At 41.0% G+C, this 16,793-nt stretch overlaps 1 protein-coding gene across 3 annotated transcripts in view; it reads left to right on the forward strand.

Annotated features, from left to right (window-relative positions):
* The window catches only part of LOC124795072 (pinin-like), a 374,148-nt gene that overhangs the window by 71,522 nt on the left and 285,833 nt on the right, over positions 1 to 16,793 (forward strand). Inside the window, exon 2 of one of the 3 annotated variants that reach the window (XM_047258883.1) lies at positions 4,278 to 4,541. The exons of the other annotated variants lie outside the window; for them this stretch is intronic. Coding sequence (XP_047114839.1) covers positions 4,278 to 4,541 — 264 coding nt within the window. The remainder of the gene's footprint in view (positions 1 to 4,277; positions 4,542 to 16,793) is intronic. 3 annotated transcript variants of the gene reach the window in all.

Consider the following 16,793-nt stretch of genomic DNA (forward strand, 5'->3'; position numbering starts at 1 on the left):
AGGTAAACAGCGTTCTCCTGAACCAGTGCTCCACTCAAAGAAGTTCCCCTTTCTCTTTCCTGCGTAAACCAAAGGAAAAGAGTTTCATCCACTTTATCGTACTGGGACTGTTTCAAAGCCTGCCGAATTTCGAGTGTTTTTCGCGAAGACGTTACACAGGATTGTTGAAGCTCCACTCGGTTCTTCTTCCAATCACAAATGGTTGCTTTACGAACACCCAGTTCCGTAGGCAGTTTAGGTACATTCTCACAAATGTCTATCCGCTTCAAAGCATTCAGCTTTTCTTTGAGAGTTAATGTTGTATGTTTCCGTTTACTCATGACGAAAATACACTACGCCTGAACGAATACAGTACAACTGTTACGCGTACCTGCGATCGATAGCTAATACAAGCAAGCGCTTGGCGAGCCAATTGGCAGTGCGCTGACCTCAGACACAACAAAGGTCTCAACAATGCACAGCAACCAGGCAGGGAGAGAGAGTGAGCCATTGTTCCCACACTTGTTCCCATTTGTTACCATGGTGTACCTATCTGACCTTGTTCGGGTTACCGATTTGTTCGGATTAGCCAGAATTGCGGTGACGAGTTGCTAGAATGAAACTAGGCACACAGCAGGCAGGCAGAGACTTGTCTGACCTCCAGTGCTATCATGAACTCCAATGACAATTTCGACAGCAAACTAATCAGAAACATTCAACCAATAATAGAGGGTGGTTTATAGCGTCTATGTTCTTTTTGCTGTATTGTGATATTTTTGAGAATTCAAAACTTAACGAGCTGTGTTCTTTCAGTGTTTAAAGCCAGTCTCTCAGTGCAAAAATGCAGTAAGTAACTTTCAGAAAACATCATTTGCTACTTTCTCTATTGGTGCGCCTCTGCTCAGCTTCACAATAAAGCTCCTATCATCTACAAACGGAATTAATTCTGCCTTCTGTAGTTCCCATATATTACTCGTCGATTCTGTGGAGAACCTCAAGTCTTATCAGTCATCCTTAATGTTCACTACCCTTCTCTAACATCACATCTCATATGGTTCGATTTTGTGCTGTTCCAGTTTTCCCGTAGGACATGATTCATACCCAGACAATGCTCTCCTTCAAATGAACAATGTCAGAAATTTCTGCCCCAAATTAGGGACAGCGTTCCACTTTCTTTTTATCCCAATGTTTTCACCTGAGTGTAGCATTTGCATCTCTGTCTTCCTCCACAGTTTTTACTCCCTACAGCTCCCTCCAGTACTATTGAATTTATTCCGTGGAGTGTTAACTGATGTCCTATCATTCTCTCCCTTCTTCTTATCAGTGTTTTCCATATATTCTTTTCTTCGCTGATTCTCCAGAGAACCTCCACATTCCTTACCTAATCAGTCCACCTAATTTTCAACAATCTTCTATAGCACATCATCTCAGATATTTCGATTCTTTTCCTTTCAGGCTTACCCACAGTCCATAGTAAAATAAAATGCTACGCCACAAGCCTACATTCTCAGAAATTTCTTCCTCAAATTAAGAACTCTGTTTGGTACTTGTAGACTTCTCTCGGCTAGGAAAGCCCTTTTTGCCAATGCTTTTTTGCTCCGCCAGTCGTAGGTTACTTTGCTGCCTAGATAGCAGAGTTTCTTAACTTCATCTTCTTCATGACACCCAATTTGGCAATAAGTTCCTCGGTATTCTCATTTCTGTTACTTCTCATTACTATCGTCTTTCTTCAACTCATTCTTGGTGCATATTGTGTACTCATTAGACTGTTGATTCCATTCAACTTATCCTGCAATTCTTTTTCACTTTCACTGAGGATAGCAATGTCCTTAGCGAATCTTATCAGTGATATCCTGTCTGTTTGAATTTTAATCCCACCTTTGAACGTTTTATTTCTGTAATTGCTTCTTCATTGTATAGGTTAATCAGTAGGAGCGAAATACTACAACCCTAACAGACTACATGTTTTGGCCAGGAAAGCCTTCTTTGTCTGTGCTAGTATACTTTTCAGTCCTCCTTGTTTCGTCTGTCAAGCGCAATTTTGCTGCCAAGGTAGCATAATTTCTTCACTTTGTGTACTTCGGGGATTTTTTATGCTAGCGTTTATTGCTAATTTATTTCTGTTATTTTCATTAGTTTCTTCTTCCTTTGGTTTACTATCAGTTCTTATTTTATGCTCTTTACACAGCAGTCCACTGTCCTGGTCGCAACTATTGATGAAAATCAACGTAGGGGATGCTCCTGCTATGATACATTACCTCATTAAGTATGCTAGCACCTTAAGCTCTCCATTACCTGAATTTGAAGATGTGGGGCTAAGATGGATAAATTGCAATAATATATCCTATCAGCCTGCAATCGGTATTTCGCCGATTGTTTCAGAAGAGATCCGTTTACGTCATATCTTCGAAAGCTGTGTCATTATCCCATTGGAATCCTTTCACTTAGAATAATGATGTCATCAGCAAGTCTCGTCATTGATATCCTTTCATCTTCAATTTTAATCCGATACTTGTTATCATTACTTTATTGCCACCATTGGTTTCTCGAAGTACAGGCAAAACACTAATGGAAAAAGACAATAACCCGGTCTTACACCTTGTTTTTAACTGGGGATTTCGTACTTTGTGTACTATTCTAAATCATGGCTTCTAACGTTCCTATGTTGCTGTTTAGATTGCTACTTCTGTCACTACAGTAATGATCCAAGTCTTTACTTTAAGAAAATGGGATGCTATCTAAGATAAACAGGAAAATACATCTTGAAGTAAAACAATCACACGTGCGTCAGAGCCGCCGACATTCACAAATCAATGAACCGGCGGTCTGATCATATTATGTCTAGCATCACAAATGTTGATCATCTCTTCACTATCTCCACGTCCGGGTCACTTAACATAAATTTAATCTTTCCTGAGGCAAGATTATTGTTTGTATCACTTTCATTTACATCAAAATAACTAATCATGACGTAACTAATCATAACATAACGAACACACATTCTTGTCGTGGAGGCTACCTGGTGATTGATTTACGTGTTTACATCACAATGGCTGATTGAAGACAGATCACAAAGCAAGAGTGTTTCCTACCTAACTGGGCAAGGCGCACTTTCGTGATAGCTCGGCCATCTCCAACGATGTTTATTGATAGTAACCTAATTTGTGGGCTAATTTTTAATAAATGATACTGCAGTTATAAAGTGATAACACGAGGAAGATTTCATCATTGATAGCGTGTTTTTTAATAAGTCCAACATTAGACGTTATTACTGGATTTTATACGCCTTGGCACCAATTTTGATGAAGGAATTTCACCGGCCTGCCGTCGTTGAATAAAAAAATATTCTACAGGCAGATCTTCCCCACCCTCCGCATCCATGTGTCACGACTCCCTGTCATGTGTGAGTGGGCAATCTCTCTCTGTTTCGGCTCACGCATCTACAGCAGCGAATATAATTCTATGCCTACAAGTAATAATGACACACATTGTAGCAAAAACACCGCAGTTATAATTTTCATTCCGTTCTACAGTTCTGGTTTTTCTTCGTTTCACTGAGAACAGCTTCCCGGGTTCGATTCCCGGCGGGGTCAGGGATTTTCTCTGCCTCGTGATGGCTGGGTGTTGTGTGCTGTCCTTAGGTTAGTTAGGTTTAAGTAGTTCTAAGTTCTAGGGGACTGATGACCATAGATGTTAAGTCCCATAGTGCTCCGAGCCATTTGAACCATTTTGAACTGAGAACAGCAATGTCATCATGTTATCTTGTCGCTGATATCCTTTGACCTGAATTTTTAATTTTGTACCTGTTATCATTCTTTTATTGCCACCATTGTTTTCTCGAAGTACAGACTGAAGACAACTGGAGAAAGATGCATCATAGTCTTACACATTTTTTTTAAAAAAATTGAGCATTTCATATATTGTCTTCCAATCTTATTGTTCTCTCTTCGTTCTTCTACAAAATATTATTAATCAACCGTTAGTGGTCCTGTTATATTTCCTTGAGAACACCAGATAGAACTTTCGTTTGTATAACATTTTCTCGTTGAGTATAACGTACTAAGTTCTATTAGTCAGATAATCACCGAGCCCATCACTTATCTGCGAAGATATTCCGTACAGCCACAACACGGTTAGTTGTCGATAACTTTGTGTAGTGTTGAGCGTTTATCAGAAACAGGAGAGATGGAATCTACGTGTTCACCTGCATCTGTTGTTTGCTAGATGTTGTATATGAATAAAGCCAATTGTGTTGCACGCGAGCGGCAGTCAGTGGATCAGACACCAGAAATCTTCAGTTTCCAGGTCATTGAAGCCGGCCGGATGTCAGCTGATAGCGGAGGAGCTGACACGGAAGGATCAGTGGATTGAGCTGGAGGTCGGTGACGTCGGCGCTGACGTAGTGGAGTCGTGCTGCGAGCAAAACGTGACTATTGTTGTGCTGCTTGTCATCGTCATCATGGTCTTCGCAATTGGTTTGACCTTGGTGATTGGGTACAGACACAACGCTCACAATGCGTCACCAAGCCCTGATGTCAGGGTAACCGAATCGATGACAAAAGGTGAGCTCAAGTACTGTATCGAATCAAGTGTAATAATAAAATCTTACCGAATGAAACAACAATTTTACTGTTACTCTGGTTTGATTCCCCCCCATGAACCATGGACCTTGCCGTTGGTGGGGAGGCTTGCGTGCCTCAGCGATACAGATGGCCGTACCGTAGGTGCAACCACAACGGAGGGGCATCTGTTGAGAGGCCAGACAAACATGTGGTTCCTGAAGAGGGGCAGCAGCCTTTTCAGTAGTTGCAGGGGCAACAGTCTGGATGATTAACTGACCTGGCCTTGTAACATTAACCAAAACGGCCTTGCTGTGCCGGTACTGCGAACGGCTGAAAGCAAGGGGAAACTACAGCCGTAATTTTTCCTGAGGAAATGCAGCTTTACTGTATGATTAAATGATGATGGCGTCCTCTTGGGTAAAATATTCCGGAGGTGAAATAGTCCCCCATTCGGATCTCCGGGCGGGGACTACTCAGGAAGACGTCGTTATCAGGGTACAGAAACCAGATGGCAGTTATAAGAGTCGAGGGGCATGAAAGGGAAGCAGTGGTTGGGAAAGGAGTGAGACAGGGTTGTAGCCTCTCCCCGATGTTATTCAATCTGTATATTGAGCAAGCAGTAAAGGAAACAAAAGAAAAATTCGGAGTAGGTATTAAAATTCATGTAGAAGAAATAAAAACTTTGAGGTTCGCCGATGACATTGTAATTCTGTCAGAGACAGCTAAGGACCTGGAAGAGCAGTTGAACGGAATGGACAGTGTCTTGAAAGGAGGATATAAGATGGACATCAACAAAAGCAAAACGAGGATAATGGAATGTAGTCAAATTAAGTCGGGTGATGCTGAGGGAATTAGATTAGGAAATGAGACACTTAAAGTAGTAAAGGAGTTTTGCTATTTAGGGAGTAAAATAACCGATGATGGTCGAAGTAGAGAGGATATAAAATGTAGACTGGCAATGGCAAGGAAAGCGTTTCTGAAGAAGAGAAATTTGTTAACATCGAGTATAGATTTAAGTGTCAGGAAGTCGTTTCTGAAAGTATTTGTATGGAGTGTAGCCATGTATGGAAGTGAAACATGGACGATAACTAGTTTGGACAAGAAGAGAATAGAAGCTTTCGAAATGTGGTGCTACAGAAGAATGCTGAAGATAAGGTGGGTAGATCACGTAACTAATGAGGAGGTATTGAATAGGATTGGGGAGAAGAGAAGTTTGTGGCACAACTTGTAGGACATGTTTTGAGGCATCAAGGGATCACAAATTTAGCATTGGAGGGCACCGTGGAGCGTAAAAATCGTAGAGGGAGACCAAGAGATGAATACACTAAGCAGATTCAGAAGGATGTAGGTTGCAGTAGGTACTGGGAGATGAAGATGCTTGCACAGGATAGAGTAGCATGGAGAGCTGCATCAAACCAGTCTCAGGACTGAAGACCACAACAACAACAACTGGTTTGATTCACGATAGTTGGCGGTCCGGTTTAGCCTTGTTCTGCGCACCTACGTCATGCATGCTCCGACAGACAATGAGAGCGTTCAGCAGTGTTCTGAGCGCTCTGCTCTGAATGCCGTAGCTAATGATAGCATTAAACGTGATCGCAGCGAATTGTTTAGTGAATTTTTTTTCGTTTGTTGCGAGTTGTCATTCCGCATAAGCAAGAGAAAGACGTAATTTGCAGGACATACGCTTTCCTGAAGTGGAACACACGTGCATGCGCGTATGGCAGCTGTCGCTTGGAATCATCAACAACGCAATCTGCGCTCTTGCCTCGACGTGCGCGAACTGCCTTCGTTCGTGGATGGGACAGTAGTCACGGTTTATTTATATTCATAACGTGTTCGTAAGATTTAAACCTCCATTATCAAATGGATTTACATGCGTCAACACGACCTGTGTGTGTGTGTGTGTGTGTGTGTGTGTGTGTGTGTGTGTGTGTGTGAGTTACGATTTCAGGGTAACGTGTGGCACAGTGTAGTGGAGAAACAAAAACAATATTTCAGAACTTAGTTATGGGGAGATTTTTGACTAGAAACTAAACTTGTATCTAAGTGTGAAAGTACAGCAACTAAAATAGAATGCCTCCAGTGGTCATAGGCTCTTTTCCCTGTCGCAATATATCACAAGTGAACTGTCATACTTCGTAAACAAAGATGACGTTTGGAAAGTACTAGCAAAATAGAAACATTATCTCGAAGTACAAAGAATGTATAGCAAAACAGCACTATCACTTCAGAAAAAGTTTTAAAGGATATTGGAGATCTTTGTTTGAGCTGATGGTTCAAATGGCTCTGAGCACTATGGGACTTAACATCTGAGGTCATCAGTCCCGTAGAACTTAGAACTACTTAAACCTGACTAACCTGTCATCACACACAACCATGCCCGAGGCAGGATTCGAACCTGCGACCGTAGCAGTCGCGCGGCTCCGGACTGAAGCACCTAGAACCGCTCTGCCACAGCGGCCGGCCTTTTAGCTGATGAATACATGCGTTAGAATAAATATTTCAAGTGCTATACAAATCCTTTTTTATTTAGTTTATGTAGCTTAGATTTTATACTCATTTATATAATAAGATGACATATTTCAGGGCGTAAGTACAACAATTGCGTTGCCAACAGTGGTAAAATTATACATAAATAACAATCTTGGCTGAGTTCCTGAGGTACAGAGTGAAAGAATTGCAAAAAGAGACCTAGGTTTCGGATATAATGACCGGTCGCCGTGTCATCCTCAGCCCATAGGCGTCACTGGTTGCAGATACGGAGGGCATATCGTCAGCACACCACTCTCCCTGCTATATATGATTTAACAACATTATACTCAATGCCAGCTAGATATTACATATATCTGTTTACGTTATTAAGAGTATATCTATCTGCATATCTATGACTCCTTGTCAGTGTGTTACTTCAGCATTTACTTACTTATAACATGTAACAGATGTAAATTTAAGAAACTCACAACTCCATCAAATCCAAAACTTAGCTCTTCTTCTCTAAATCCTTTCCTCTGTCTCTGGATCTGAACCAAAACAGTTATTTATGTATAATTTTATCACTGTTGGCAACATAGTTATTCTACTTAAGCTTTGCAATCTTCAACCTGACTATATAAATATATAAATGGGTACGAAATTTAAGCTGTATAAACATGACAGATGACACCACTTTGTTTATTCTAACACATGCAAACAGCAACTTAAACAAAAGTTTTCACAATCCTTTAAAACTTATTCTGAAGCAATCGTGTTGTTTTGCTACATATGTTCTTTGTACTTCGAGATAATGCTTCTATTTTGCTGTATGTTCTTTGCACCTGGTAGTTCACAGAAACAAGTGTATTGATAGTTTACATGTGGTGTATTATGGCAGAGAAAGGAGCCTGTGATCACTGAATGTAGTGTATTTTATTTGTTTTATTTTCATATTCCGGTATATGTTTAGTTTTTAGTGAAAAAGTTTATCCAAAATCATGTTCTGAAATATTGTTTTTGTTTCTCCTCGAAGCATGCCATAGGCTACCCCAAAGTCGTAACACAAAACACACACACACACACACACACACACACACACACACACAGGTTGTACTAAAACCCGTAAATTCACCTCATGATCGATGTTTAAGCAGTCGAAACACGTTTTAAATATAAATAAACAATGACTGACAACAATGAACTTGCTTTTACATTATTTATCAATAACAGTCACAGTGAAGCCTAACCTAAAATGTTCGCATTTAAAGCGAAACCCTAAACCATGTCGCAGTGTAAGCTCATCAGACAAGAAAATTAGTCAAACTGTGGATGTATGATAATCTCACAGGATTTATTCATTGATAGGTCCCACCCAGCTACCAAATTGCTGGAATGTCAGTTGCTACGTTTCACCTCATGTTCCAAAAGAAAAGGTTCCTTATATTTTCTGTGCGATTTAGATCAGGTGACATAGCACGCCACTCAAGCTGCAATACAATGCCTTATAACACCTCCCCCCCCCTTCCACTATGGTCAGTAGGCTAATTAAAGAATTACCGAATTGCTAATGGTTTGGTATTAATTTGGGATAAGGCGTCGAATCCGAAGTGAAAGTACTACCCGGAAGAAGTCAGGAAAATTAAGGACGCCTTTGGTAAAGGAGAATTAGCTGTACGAACGTCAGTGGCTCAGATGGAAAACCATTCCTAAGCAAAGAAAGGAAGGCTGGAAGGTGGAAGAGGTATATAGAGAGTCTATACAAGGGGGACAGCATTAAAGGCAATGTTATAGAAAGGTAAGTGGACGTAGATGAAGAGGAGATAGGAGATATGATACTGCGAGAAGAATTTGTATGAGCTTTGAAAGAGCTAAGTCGAAACAAGGCCCTGTGGGTCAGAACTACTGATAGCCTTGATTGGGCCTGCCATGATAAAACTCTTCCATCTGGTGTGCAAGATGAATGAGACAGACGAAATACCCCCAGACTTCAGGAAAAATGTAGTAATTCCAATTACTGACACGTGTAAAAATCATCGAATTATCAGTTCAATAAGTCATGACTGCAAAATACTAACACGAATTCTTTACAGAGGAATGGAAAAACTGGTGGAAGCTGACCTCGGGGAAGATCAGTTAGTTTAAGTAGTGTGTAAGTCTAGGGACTGATGACCTCAGCAGTTTGGTCTATTAGGAACTCACACACACATTTGAACATTAATGAGCGTGATTCAGTGCCTTTACAACTGTCCACGCCTGCCAAGATGCTACAGTAGTAACGTGATTTAATTTCAGAGTCAAACCATTAGCAACACGGCAATTCTTTAATTAGTCAACCACCCGAAGAGGGAGTGTTATACTTGGTGCAGCGTGACAGGCCAATTTCGGTCTTGTGAGTGTCCAGTGCCCGGTCCTTGCAAATTTGATTTTAAAATTAACATTGGTTAGTGGAATTTTTGGTCAAGCATTGTAAAAGCAGAAATGTTGAACTCGACAATGCAGGCGGTGCGGCAGCCACAAAGGCGTGGGCCGAGCTCGGAATTGTTGAACGGAGAGCTGAGTAACGACAGTGGGTTGGGCATCTCAATAAACAGGGAAGACATAAACAATATGGCTATAAAGCAAGAGGTGAATGTTTCATGTTAGGAGATTTCGGGAGAAATGTTCACGGTGGGTGAAAATTATCTACAGGAGACTGAGACAGAAACAAAAGTGGAACCAGTACTAAATCAGGCATGTGGTTTGAATTAGGACAATTTGAGTGAGTTATTTCAAGTGATGGGTTCGATGAAAACTGATACAGACTCAATGAACGACAGGATGAGTTCCGTAAAGACTGAGTTAAAACTGATATGAGTTTTATGAACGATAGGATGAGTTCGATGAAGAGTGGATTAAGAACTGATATGGATTTGTGAAAAGATGAAATATCTTCTTCAGTACACAAAGATTTGGACGATAAAACAATAGAGAAAGTATATGAGTTTGATTACAAGCTTTATGATAAAATTGAGGTTTTAAAGAAATCTGTAAGCAGTGAAAAAAAAAGCAAAAAGAGGATTTGTACGATGCAGTGATTAGCAAATTAACAGAAGATGTTTACTCGATCTTTAGGTATTTACAGACTAAAGCAAACCAGGAAATTAAAATAGTGAGTGATGAACAGATGAAAATCTGTAGTGAACTCTCTCGATCTGTAAATACTTTGAACGCAGAGATCGGGAAGGTTCAAAGCGAATTAAAAAAGAAATTAATAGAGACAGTAGAGGCGATTACTACTAATATGGAGGACAAAACTTATTCGTTAGAAGCTAACATAAATCACAAACTTGAGAGATCAAAGACAAGGAAGTAGAAGGTTTGAGATAAAAAAAATGGCTCTGAGCACTATGGGATTTAACATCTGCGGTCAACAGTCCCATAGAACTTAGAACTACTTAAACCTAACTAACCTAAGGACATCACACACATCCATACCAGAGGCAGGATTCGAACCTGCGGTTGCAGTGTTTGATGTGGATTTTCACTGCCTCAAATTCTACAGTAATGTGTTTTAACCTCACCACTTAAGTGAAAAATCAACTCGTCAGAGCAGATGATTTTGTCCAAAATATGTTCATCCCCATGTAATCGATTTAAAATATCCGCAGAAGTTATTGCGAGAAATTTTATCAGTGTCTTTTATTGCTAGTACGATCGTCAATCTGTACGGTTTCAAATGCAAACCGTTTCTCAACACACGCCGAAAAGTCGTATGTGGGATTTGCAGTTCGCGAGATGAATGCCACGCCGATTTCGTAGGGCTGTTGACAAGATGTTGTCTCACTCGCTCAGCGGCGTCGTCAGATGTGCTTGGACGACTTGATGATTTCCACGTCTTACCGAGCAACCTGTTTCTAGAAAACATTTGTGCCGCTCATAAATTGTAGGCCTGCTAATAGGATCTTTAGCGCACTTGGTACGGAAATTACGCTGAACTGTTGTCGCCGCCTTCGATTCTTCAAACCAAAACACACAGTTAGCATGCTCGGGTTCAGCAAAGGCAGTCATCTCTAACGCAACTGCCGCCAGCGCTCCTTACGGTGCTATTCGGCACTAGCGAACTACGCGATACAAAACTTGATGTATTTCCCTACATACCGACACTACAATCACCACTGTAGGTACTATGAATTATTTATATGAATTATCAAAGTTGTAAAGTCCTTTTTGAAACACCCCGTATTTATTAAATGGTAAAGAAGGTTGTATTCTTTCGAATAATTCATTTTAGACAACAGAAAAGTATTTATACTGACCGAACTAATTATTTATTCAGTCAGTAAAAAATACATGAACTACTGAAGTGGTAGTCGCACAAATGTGTGTAGAACCACTGAATATGATAACGATAATAATAATCTGCAGTAAACTTTGCATGCTTGAGTTTTTAAGTGGTAGTAGATTCCCCAAATTCTAACCATGATAAAAATACTAACTGGACATCGATGAAGTCCCGTGAAGTATGAAGTCCCATTTGCCAACCATACACAAAATAATTGGAACTTAGAAATAAATGAAGTTCAGTGTAGGGATTAACAGATACAAAGACGCATAATAAGTAGAGTCCAGTAGGGTAGCAAGTAATAATTCAGAAATGCAACCGAAATAATTCAGAACTCAGAGCTGCCCATCGCCTAACACTTGTGAAATGTGAAGAGTCACAACGTGGCTCTGATTGCAAGTCCTTTTCAGCCCAGAATTTTGCTAGTCATGAACAAAAGTTAAGATATTTGCACAACCACTTGCCCTGCGAAACTTATCATCTTACAAGATCTAAAATAACCTCTATAAGCTCTAAAAGAACCTCTCCAATACCTCTTGAACATCTAGAAGAGAATAACTGCTCGACACAACGACCATGAGCGGCTGTTCGCACACACTTACAAGACGCTTACCAAATTTTGCGACCACACAAATACATAAAACGGTCCACTATCGAAAAAATATGCGATTTGTAAACGTAACGCATTTGTTAAGAGTTATGTATTTTTCTACCGGTCCCCTTAGACCATACACAATCACAATGCCTTATGTCTATCCACAATTAATCAAAACACGAAATTTGTGCACACATGCTCAATATTAATGACAAAGGAAATGTTGAAGCTCGATAAACAGTGAAGGTGACCTTCTCAATAGATCAATACATGCTATTCTTTGCAGTCTATTAAACGGCGGTTATACATATATATATTTGTGTGTGTGTCTCTTTATTTTAAGCCAATTTAATATTTCATTAATTAAATAAGAAATCATACATACGATACTTGGTTATGTAGGAAACGGTACAATGTATGTCATGCTGCGATCATGTTTTTGTGTAAGTGTAGAGAATACAATGATCTGATATATTTTCATATTTAAAAAGACATAAAACATGGAATAATTCAATAAATAACATACATAGAAAGGTGTGCGATTCAGTGATGATAGCTAATTAGCTCAGCTGTTATCCAACATTTTGATCGTAATGATCACATAAAGAACTGGGGAGTTATTAATTTATAATGGTTAGTGTACTGTTACTCATTTACAGTGTTACTGTGGCTTCTGTAGTTTTTATGGGACATTTGATATTAAAGTCTCAATACACATACCACAGTGCCGTGATTATGCTGATGTGATGCAATGAATCTGTGAATAACTACATCATTTCAAAGTATTTCTCAGTATCCATTGTCTGCGACAAAGCATTCTCCATCTATTCATGTTGACTCTCAAGTGAAACGACTTCGCCGTCCATTCAGGCACCAGGAAAACGGGAATTCAGCTCCGCTGCTCGCTCGCCGGCGGGCGCTTGAAATTGGGTTGTTGCCAGCAACGCTTGGCCTTTCTCCAACCGAGCCAAAGTTCATGATTTCAGTACCCTTACACAGTTGATAACTTGCCAGCGTCCGTGTTAATGTCACAAGGTAGATGCCTTGTATCCGCCGTTCGCCTGAGGAGTTCGGCAACCCCTTAGACACTGTGAAGCATCACAGGTTTGCATATGTACAAGGCGCTGCCTCACTGCGCTGCATCGATCACAACAAGCACGACAGACGGCAGCCTCCAGAGATCCTCCGTGCTAGGGACATATTTCCTCCGCCGTGTCACGTGTGTGGGACTGGATCGACACGAATTCTTTCGCGCCCAGGCTACATAGGGCTGCGCAAACCAACACATGAGCAGTTCGCTACACCAGGCTCTGGGACACTTCATGCGCTGGATCTTAGCAGCCCGTCAGTCAGAGCGCGGTCGGAAGTCACCACAGCGAAATCTACGACACTCCAGTCACATCCCAAGACATACATGTAGGCCAACTAACCCGAACGCTCAACCTTCGTCGTTAAGGATTATCAGTGCCATAGTCTTCAAGTTCCACTATGTTTATTCACTCAATGTTCCAGATGTATTCTTGTTAGCGTCTAAGAAGTTTGTATTATTTTTTGTTCATACGCTTTGACATGTACGTACATTGCACTCTGGTTTTTCTTATATTGATTCAGCTTAAACCTAAACATTAATCACTATTTACTCAACTGGTAACTAGTGTACAGCGACCTCAGGTGGGTGGCTGGTTTTCCGCGTCACGTAAATACAACCTGCACAGAGTCAAGACCACGAGAGTACCAAAACTGAAACACTCATTACCACGTGTTAAGCGATGTTGACCATTACGAAATTGCTGCACATATGTAATTCTGCAGGCTTTCGTGGCCGTTGCCACAGAAGCTAAAGTCTTATGGGTTATTAGGCAGCGTTATATTTCTACTAAAATGATCAACGTTTCGACCCCTCTGCTGGGATCTTCCTCAGGATCTTATGACTACTAGAACACTGTCACAAACGACTGTCGCGTTCTCTTATAAACGGGAGTTATCTCGCGTTAGTGCTGAAGACGTGATAGTATTGGTTAAAGTTCATATGGCTACCATTGGTTGACCATAGTCACAGGCTCATTTTCCCGCTCTGATGCAGAAGAAGGGGCGTTGTTGGGTAGTCTCCTGTGGATACCATTGGCGGTCCATCGTCACTGGACAGAAAGCCAATATTCCACACTTACACTGGAAAAGGGGATATTGGTTGAAATTCATTAGCTAGATTCGAAACGGATAGAGAAAGAGAGTGGTAATGTTTACCCAAAATATTATTTTCCGCCAAGGTGACTTGCAGTGCGTTGTTTATGTCACTCGCACACCACGGCCGCGTATTCACTTCCTTCATGGTTGGGAGCGAAGATGCCGGAAGCCTATAGTCGTCCTCTCTATTGAAATTGCATGCATTCTTCGAAATTTCAACCGCTTCTCGGACTTTCCTTCCATAAATGTTTGTTTCCTTAGCCAGTACACGTACGTTATTAAAATCGATGTCAGAGCTACAGTTCTCATGATGTTCCGCTATTGCCGATTTTGCGTTTTGTTTTAGACGCGTGTGCCGTTCGTGTTTCTTAATGCGTTACTTAACAGTTCTTCCCGTTTCGCCTATATACACTTTGCCGCAGCCACATGTCACTTGATAGACGCCTGATTGCGGAGGAAATCAGGTGCATCCGTTTTCCGTCGGAAAAAATAATTTATTTTGTTTTGACTAAAGACATATGTCTGAATACCATTTTCATTTAGAATTCTGCTTATGCGGTCAGTGACCCAGAAACGAACGGTAACCTAACGGAATGAGAAGGCGGCTCCTCGTCCTTTTTATTAGCGTTATAAATATTTCGCCTAAGAGCCCTGTCGATTAAATAACTACCATACCCATTTGCCTTCAATGTCCTCTTTAAAAAGTTCAACTCCGATTCCAAGTTGTCGTCATCGCCTATACGGAAGGCACGTGAAGACAGAGTGTTGAGTACTGCTTGCTTCTGGGCTAGGTGGTGGTGCGAAGTGGCAAATAAATATCTGTTTGTGTTAGTCGGCTTTCTGTACACTCTGTGACCTAGAGTATTATCAGAACATCTAGGTGCGGGAGACTGACCTCACTCTCAACCTCCAAGGTAAATTTGGTTTTAGGATGAATTCCATTTAAGAAATTGTGGAACGCATGAAGTTTTTCTTCGCTGTGTGGCCATATAACAAACGTATCGTCAACATAGCGGAGCCAGCAAGAAGGCTTCAAAGGAGCACTACTTAACGCCTGCTCCAACTGGCGAAATGGGTGAACCTATAGCAAGGCCGTCAGCCTGTTCATAGAATTCACCATCGTATTTAAAATAGGTCGAATGAAGATGTAGTTCAACTAAGTGGCAAACATCTGGAGCAACATTCTCCTTTATGATCTTCATTGTATCTGATAATGGGACATTAGTAAATAACGACGTCATATCGAAGCTAACAAGAAGGTCACCTGCAGATATCTTCGGTGTGCGTATAATTCCTAAAAAAGGTTTCGAATCTTTCATAAAAGTATTTGTTTTACCAACTAGATGTCTCAGTTTGTCAGATAAATGACGTGCTAAAATATAAGTCAGTGAGTTAATCCCACTGACGATAGGCCTCAAAGGAACCGATTCATTATGTATTTTGGGTAGTCCACACATTCTGAGTGAGATAGGTTTTCGTCGTGTTATATTCTTTGTAATAGTGCTGTCCAGTCTGGAGTCTGATATTAGGTTTTTCCCTTTCCGAACGATTCTGTTCCTCGGATCGCTTTTTAACTTGCGATACACAGGATCAGCTAGTAGTTGTTCCATCTTCCTGTGATAATCCACAGCGTCCAAAACAACAGAAGCATTCCCCTTATCCGATTTTGTTACAACTATGATTTCGTTTCTCACGAGATCAATAAGAGAGTTCCTTTCCTGCGCTGATATGTTGCTTTCGGAGGTTTCGATTTCCGTAGAAGTCTCGACACATTTTGTCTTACTTCTTCGGCCTGCACCTTCGGAAGACGAAACAAGGATGCTTCGACGGCACTTAAGATTTCTTCAACAGGTATTCTCTTCGCTGCAGTTGCGAAATTCAGACCAGAACTACAACAGCTGCTTCGTCGAGTACTTCTGACGAGAGACTCACCACTACTCGTTTCGGATCCACAGCAGCGTCTTCCTTCTGAATTTTAACCGCTAGCTTCTCGAACTTCTCTCCCCAGGACTGGGATAAAGTGCGCAGAATAACGTTTGATCATTGAACAATGTTTTCGGATGTTGGTGAATCTCTCGTCAGAAGTACTCGACAAAGCAGCTGTTTAGTACTTGGCGCGCTCTTTTAACACAGATCATTGTAAGTCCTTCCCCCTAGCCCCCTTTGAAGTAAAGCCTTCGCATTCATCATCTTTCTGACACTGCAATCTCCCCCTCACTGCCAGTGGCTATTTATGTTTCTCTCCCACTATCTCAGTCTGATTTACAGTATGTCCCACTGCCATCGTCTCCTCCCTTATGTACACTGTCTCCTTTTGTCTTTCTTTCCCGCTGTTACTTTCTCCACAATACATCAGCTGTTCAAAAAGTGTGGAAATTCCGACTTATTTTTTCCATTATATCCACGTGTTTAAAAATTCGGTCCAAACTGCGTCTTCCGCTATACCAACATGTTAAGGTTCGCCGGTCTGAGAGGGTCCATATCCTTCAAGCCTATATATGCTCTCCACTCATCTGTTTTATCATTTCAGCTGTCTTCTCTCTCTTTTCCTCCCACTGATTCTACCTACATCTGCCTCTCTTTCTCTGTCTCTCACTGACCTTCCGTATCTCCTTTCTTTTAGGCTTTCACTGCTATTGTCTTCATCCACCTCTCCTTCAGCGTCACTTTCTTTTCC

The sequence above is a fragment of the Schistocerca piceifrons genome, chromosome 4 (genome assembly GCF_021461385.2).
Source record: "Schistocerca piceifrons isolate TAMUIC-IGC-003096 chromosome 4, iqSchPice1.1, whole genome shotgun sequence".
In the NCBI taxonomy this organism is placed as follows: domain Eukaryota; kingdom Metazoa; phylum Arthropoda; class Insecta; order Orthoptera; family Acrididae; genus Schistocerca; species Schistocerca piceifrons.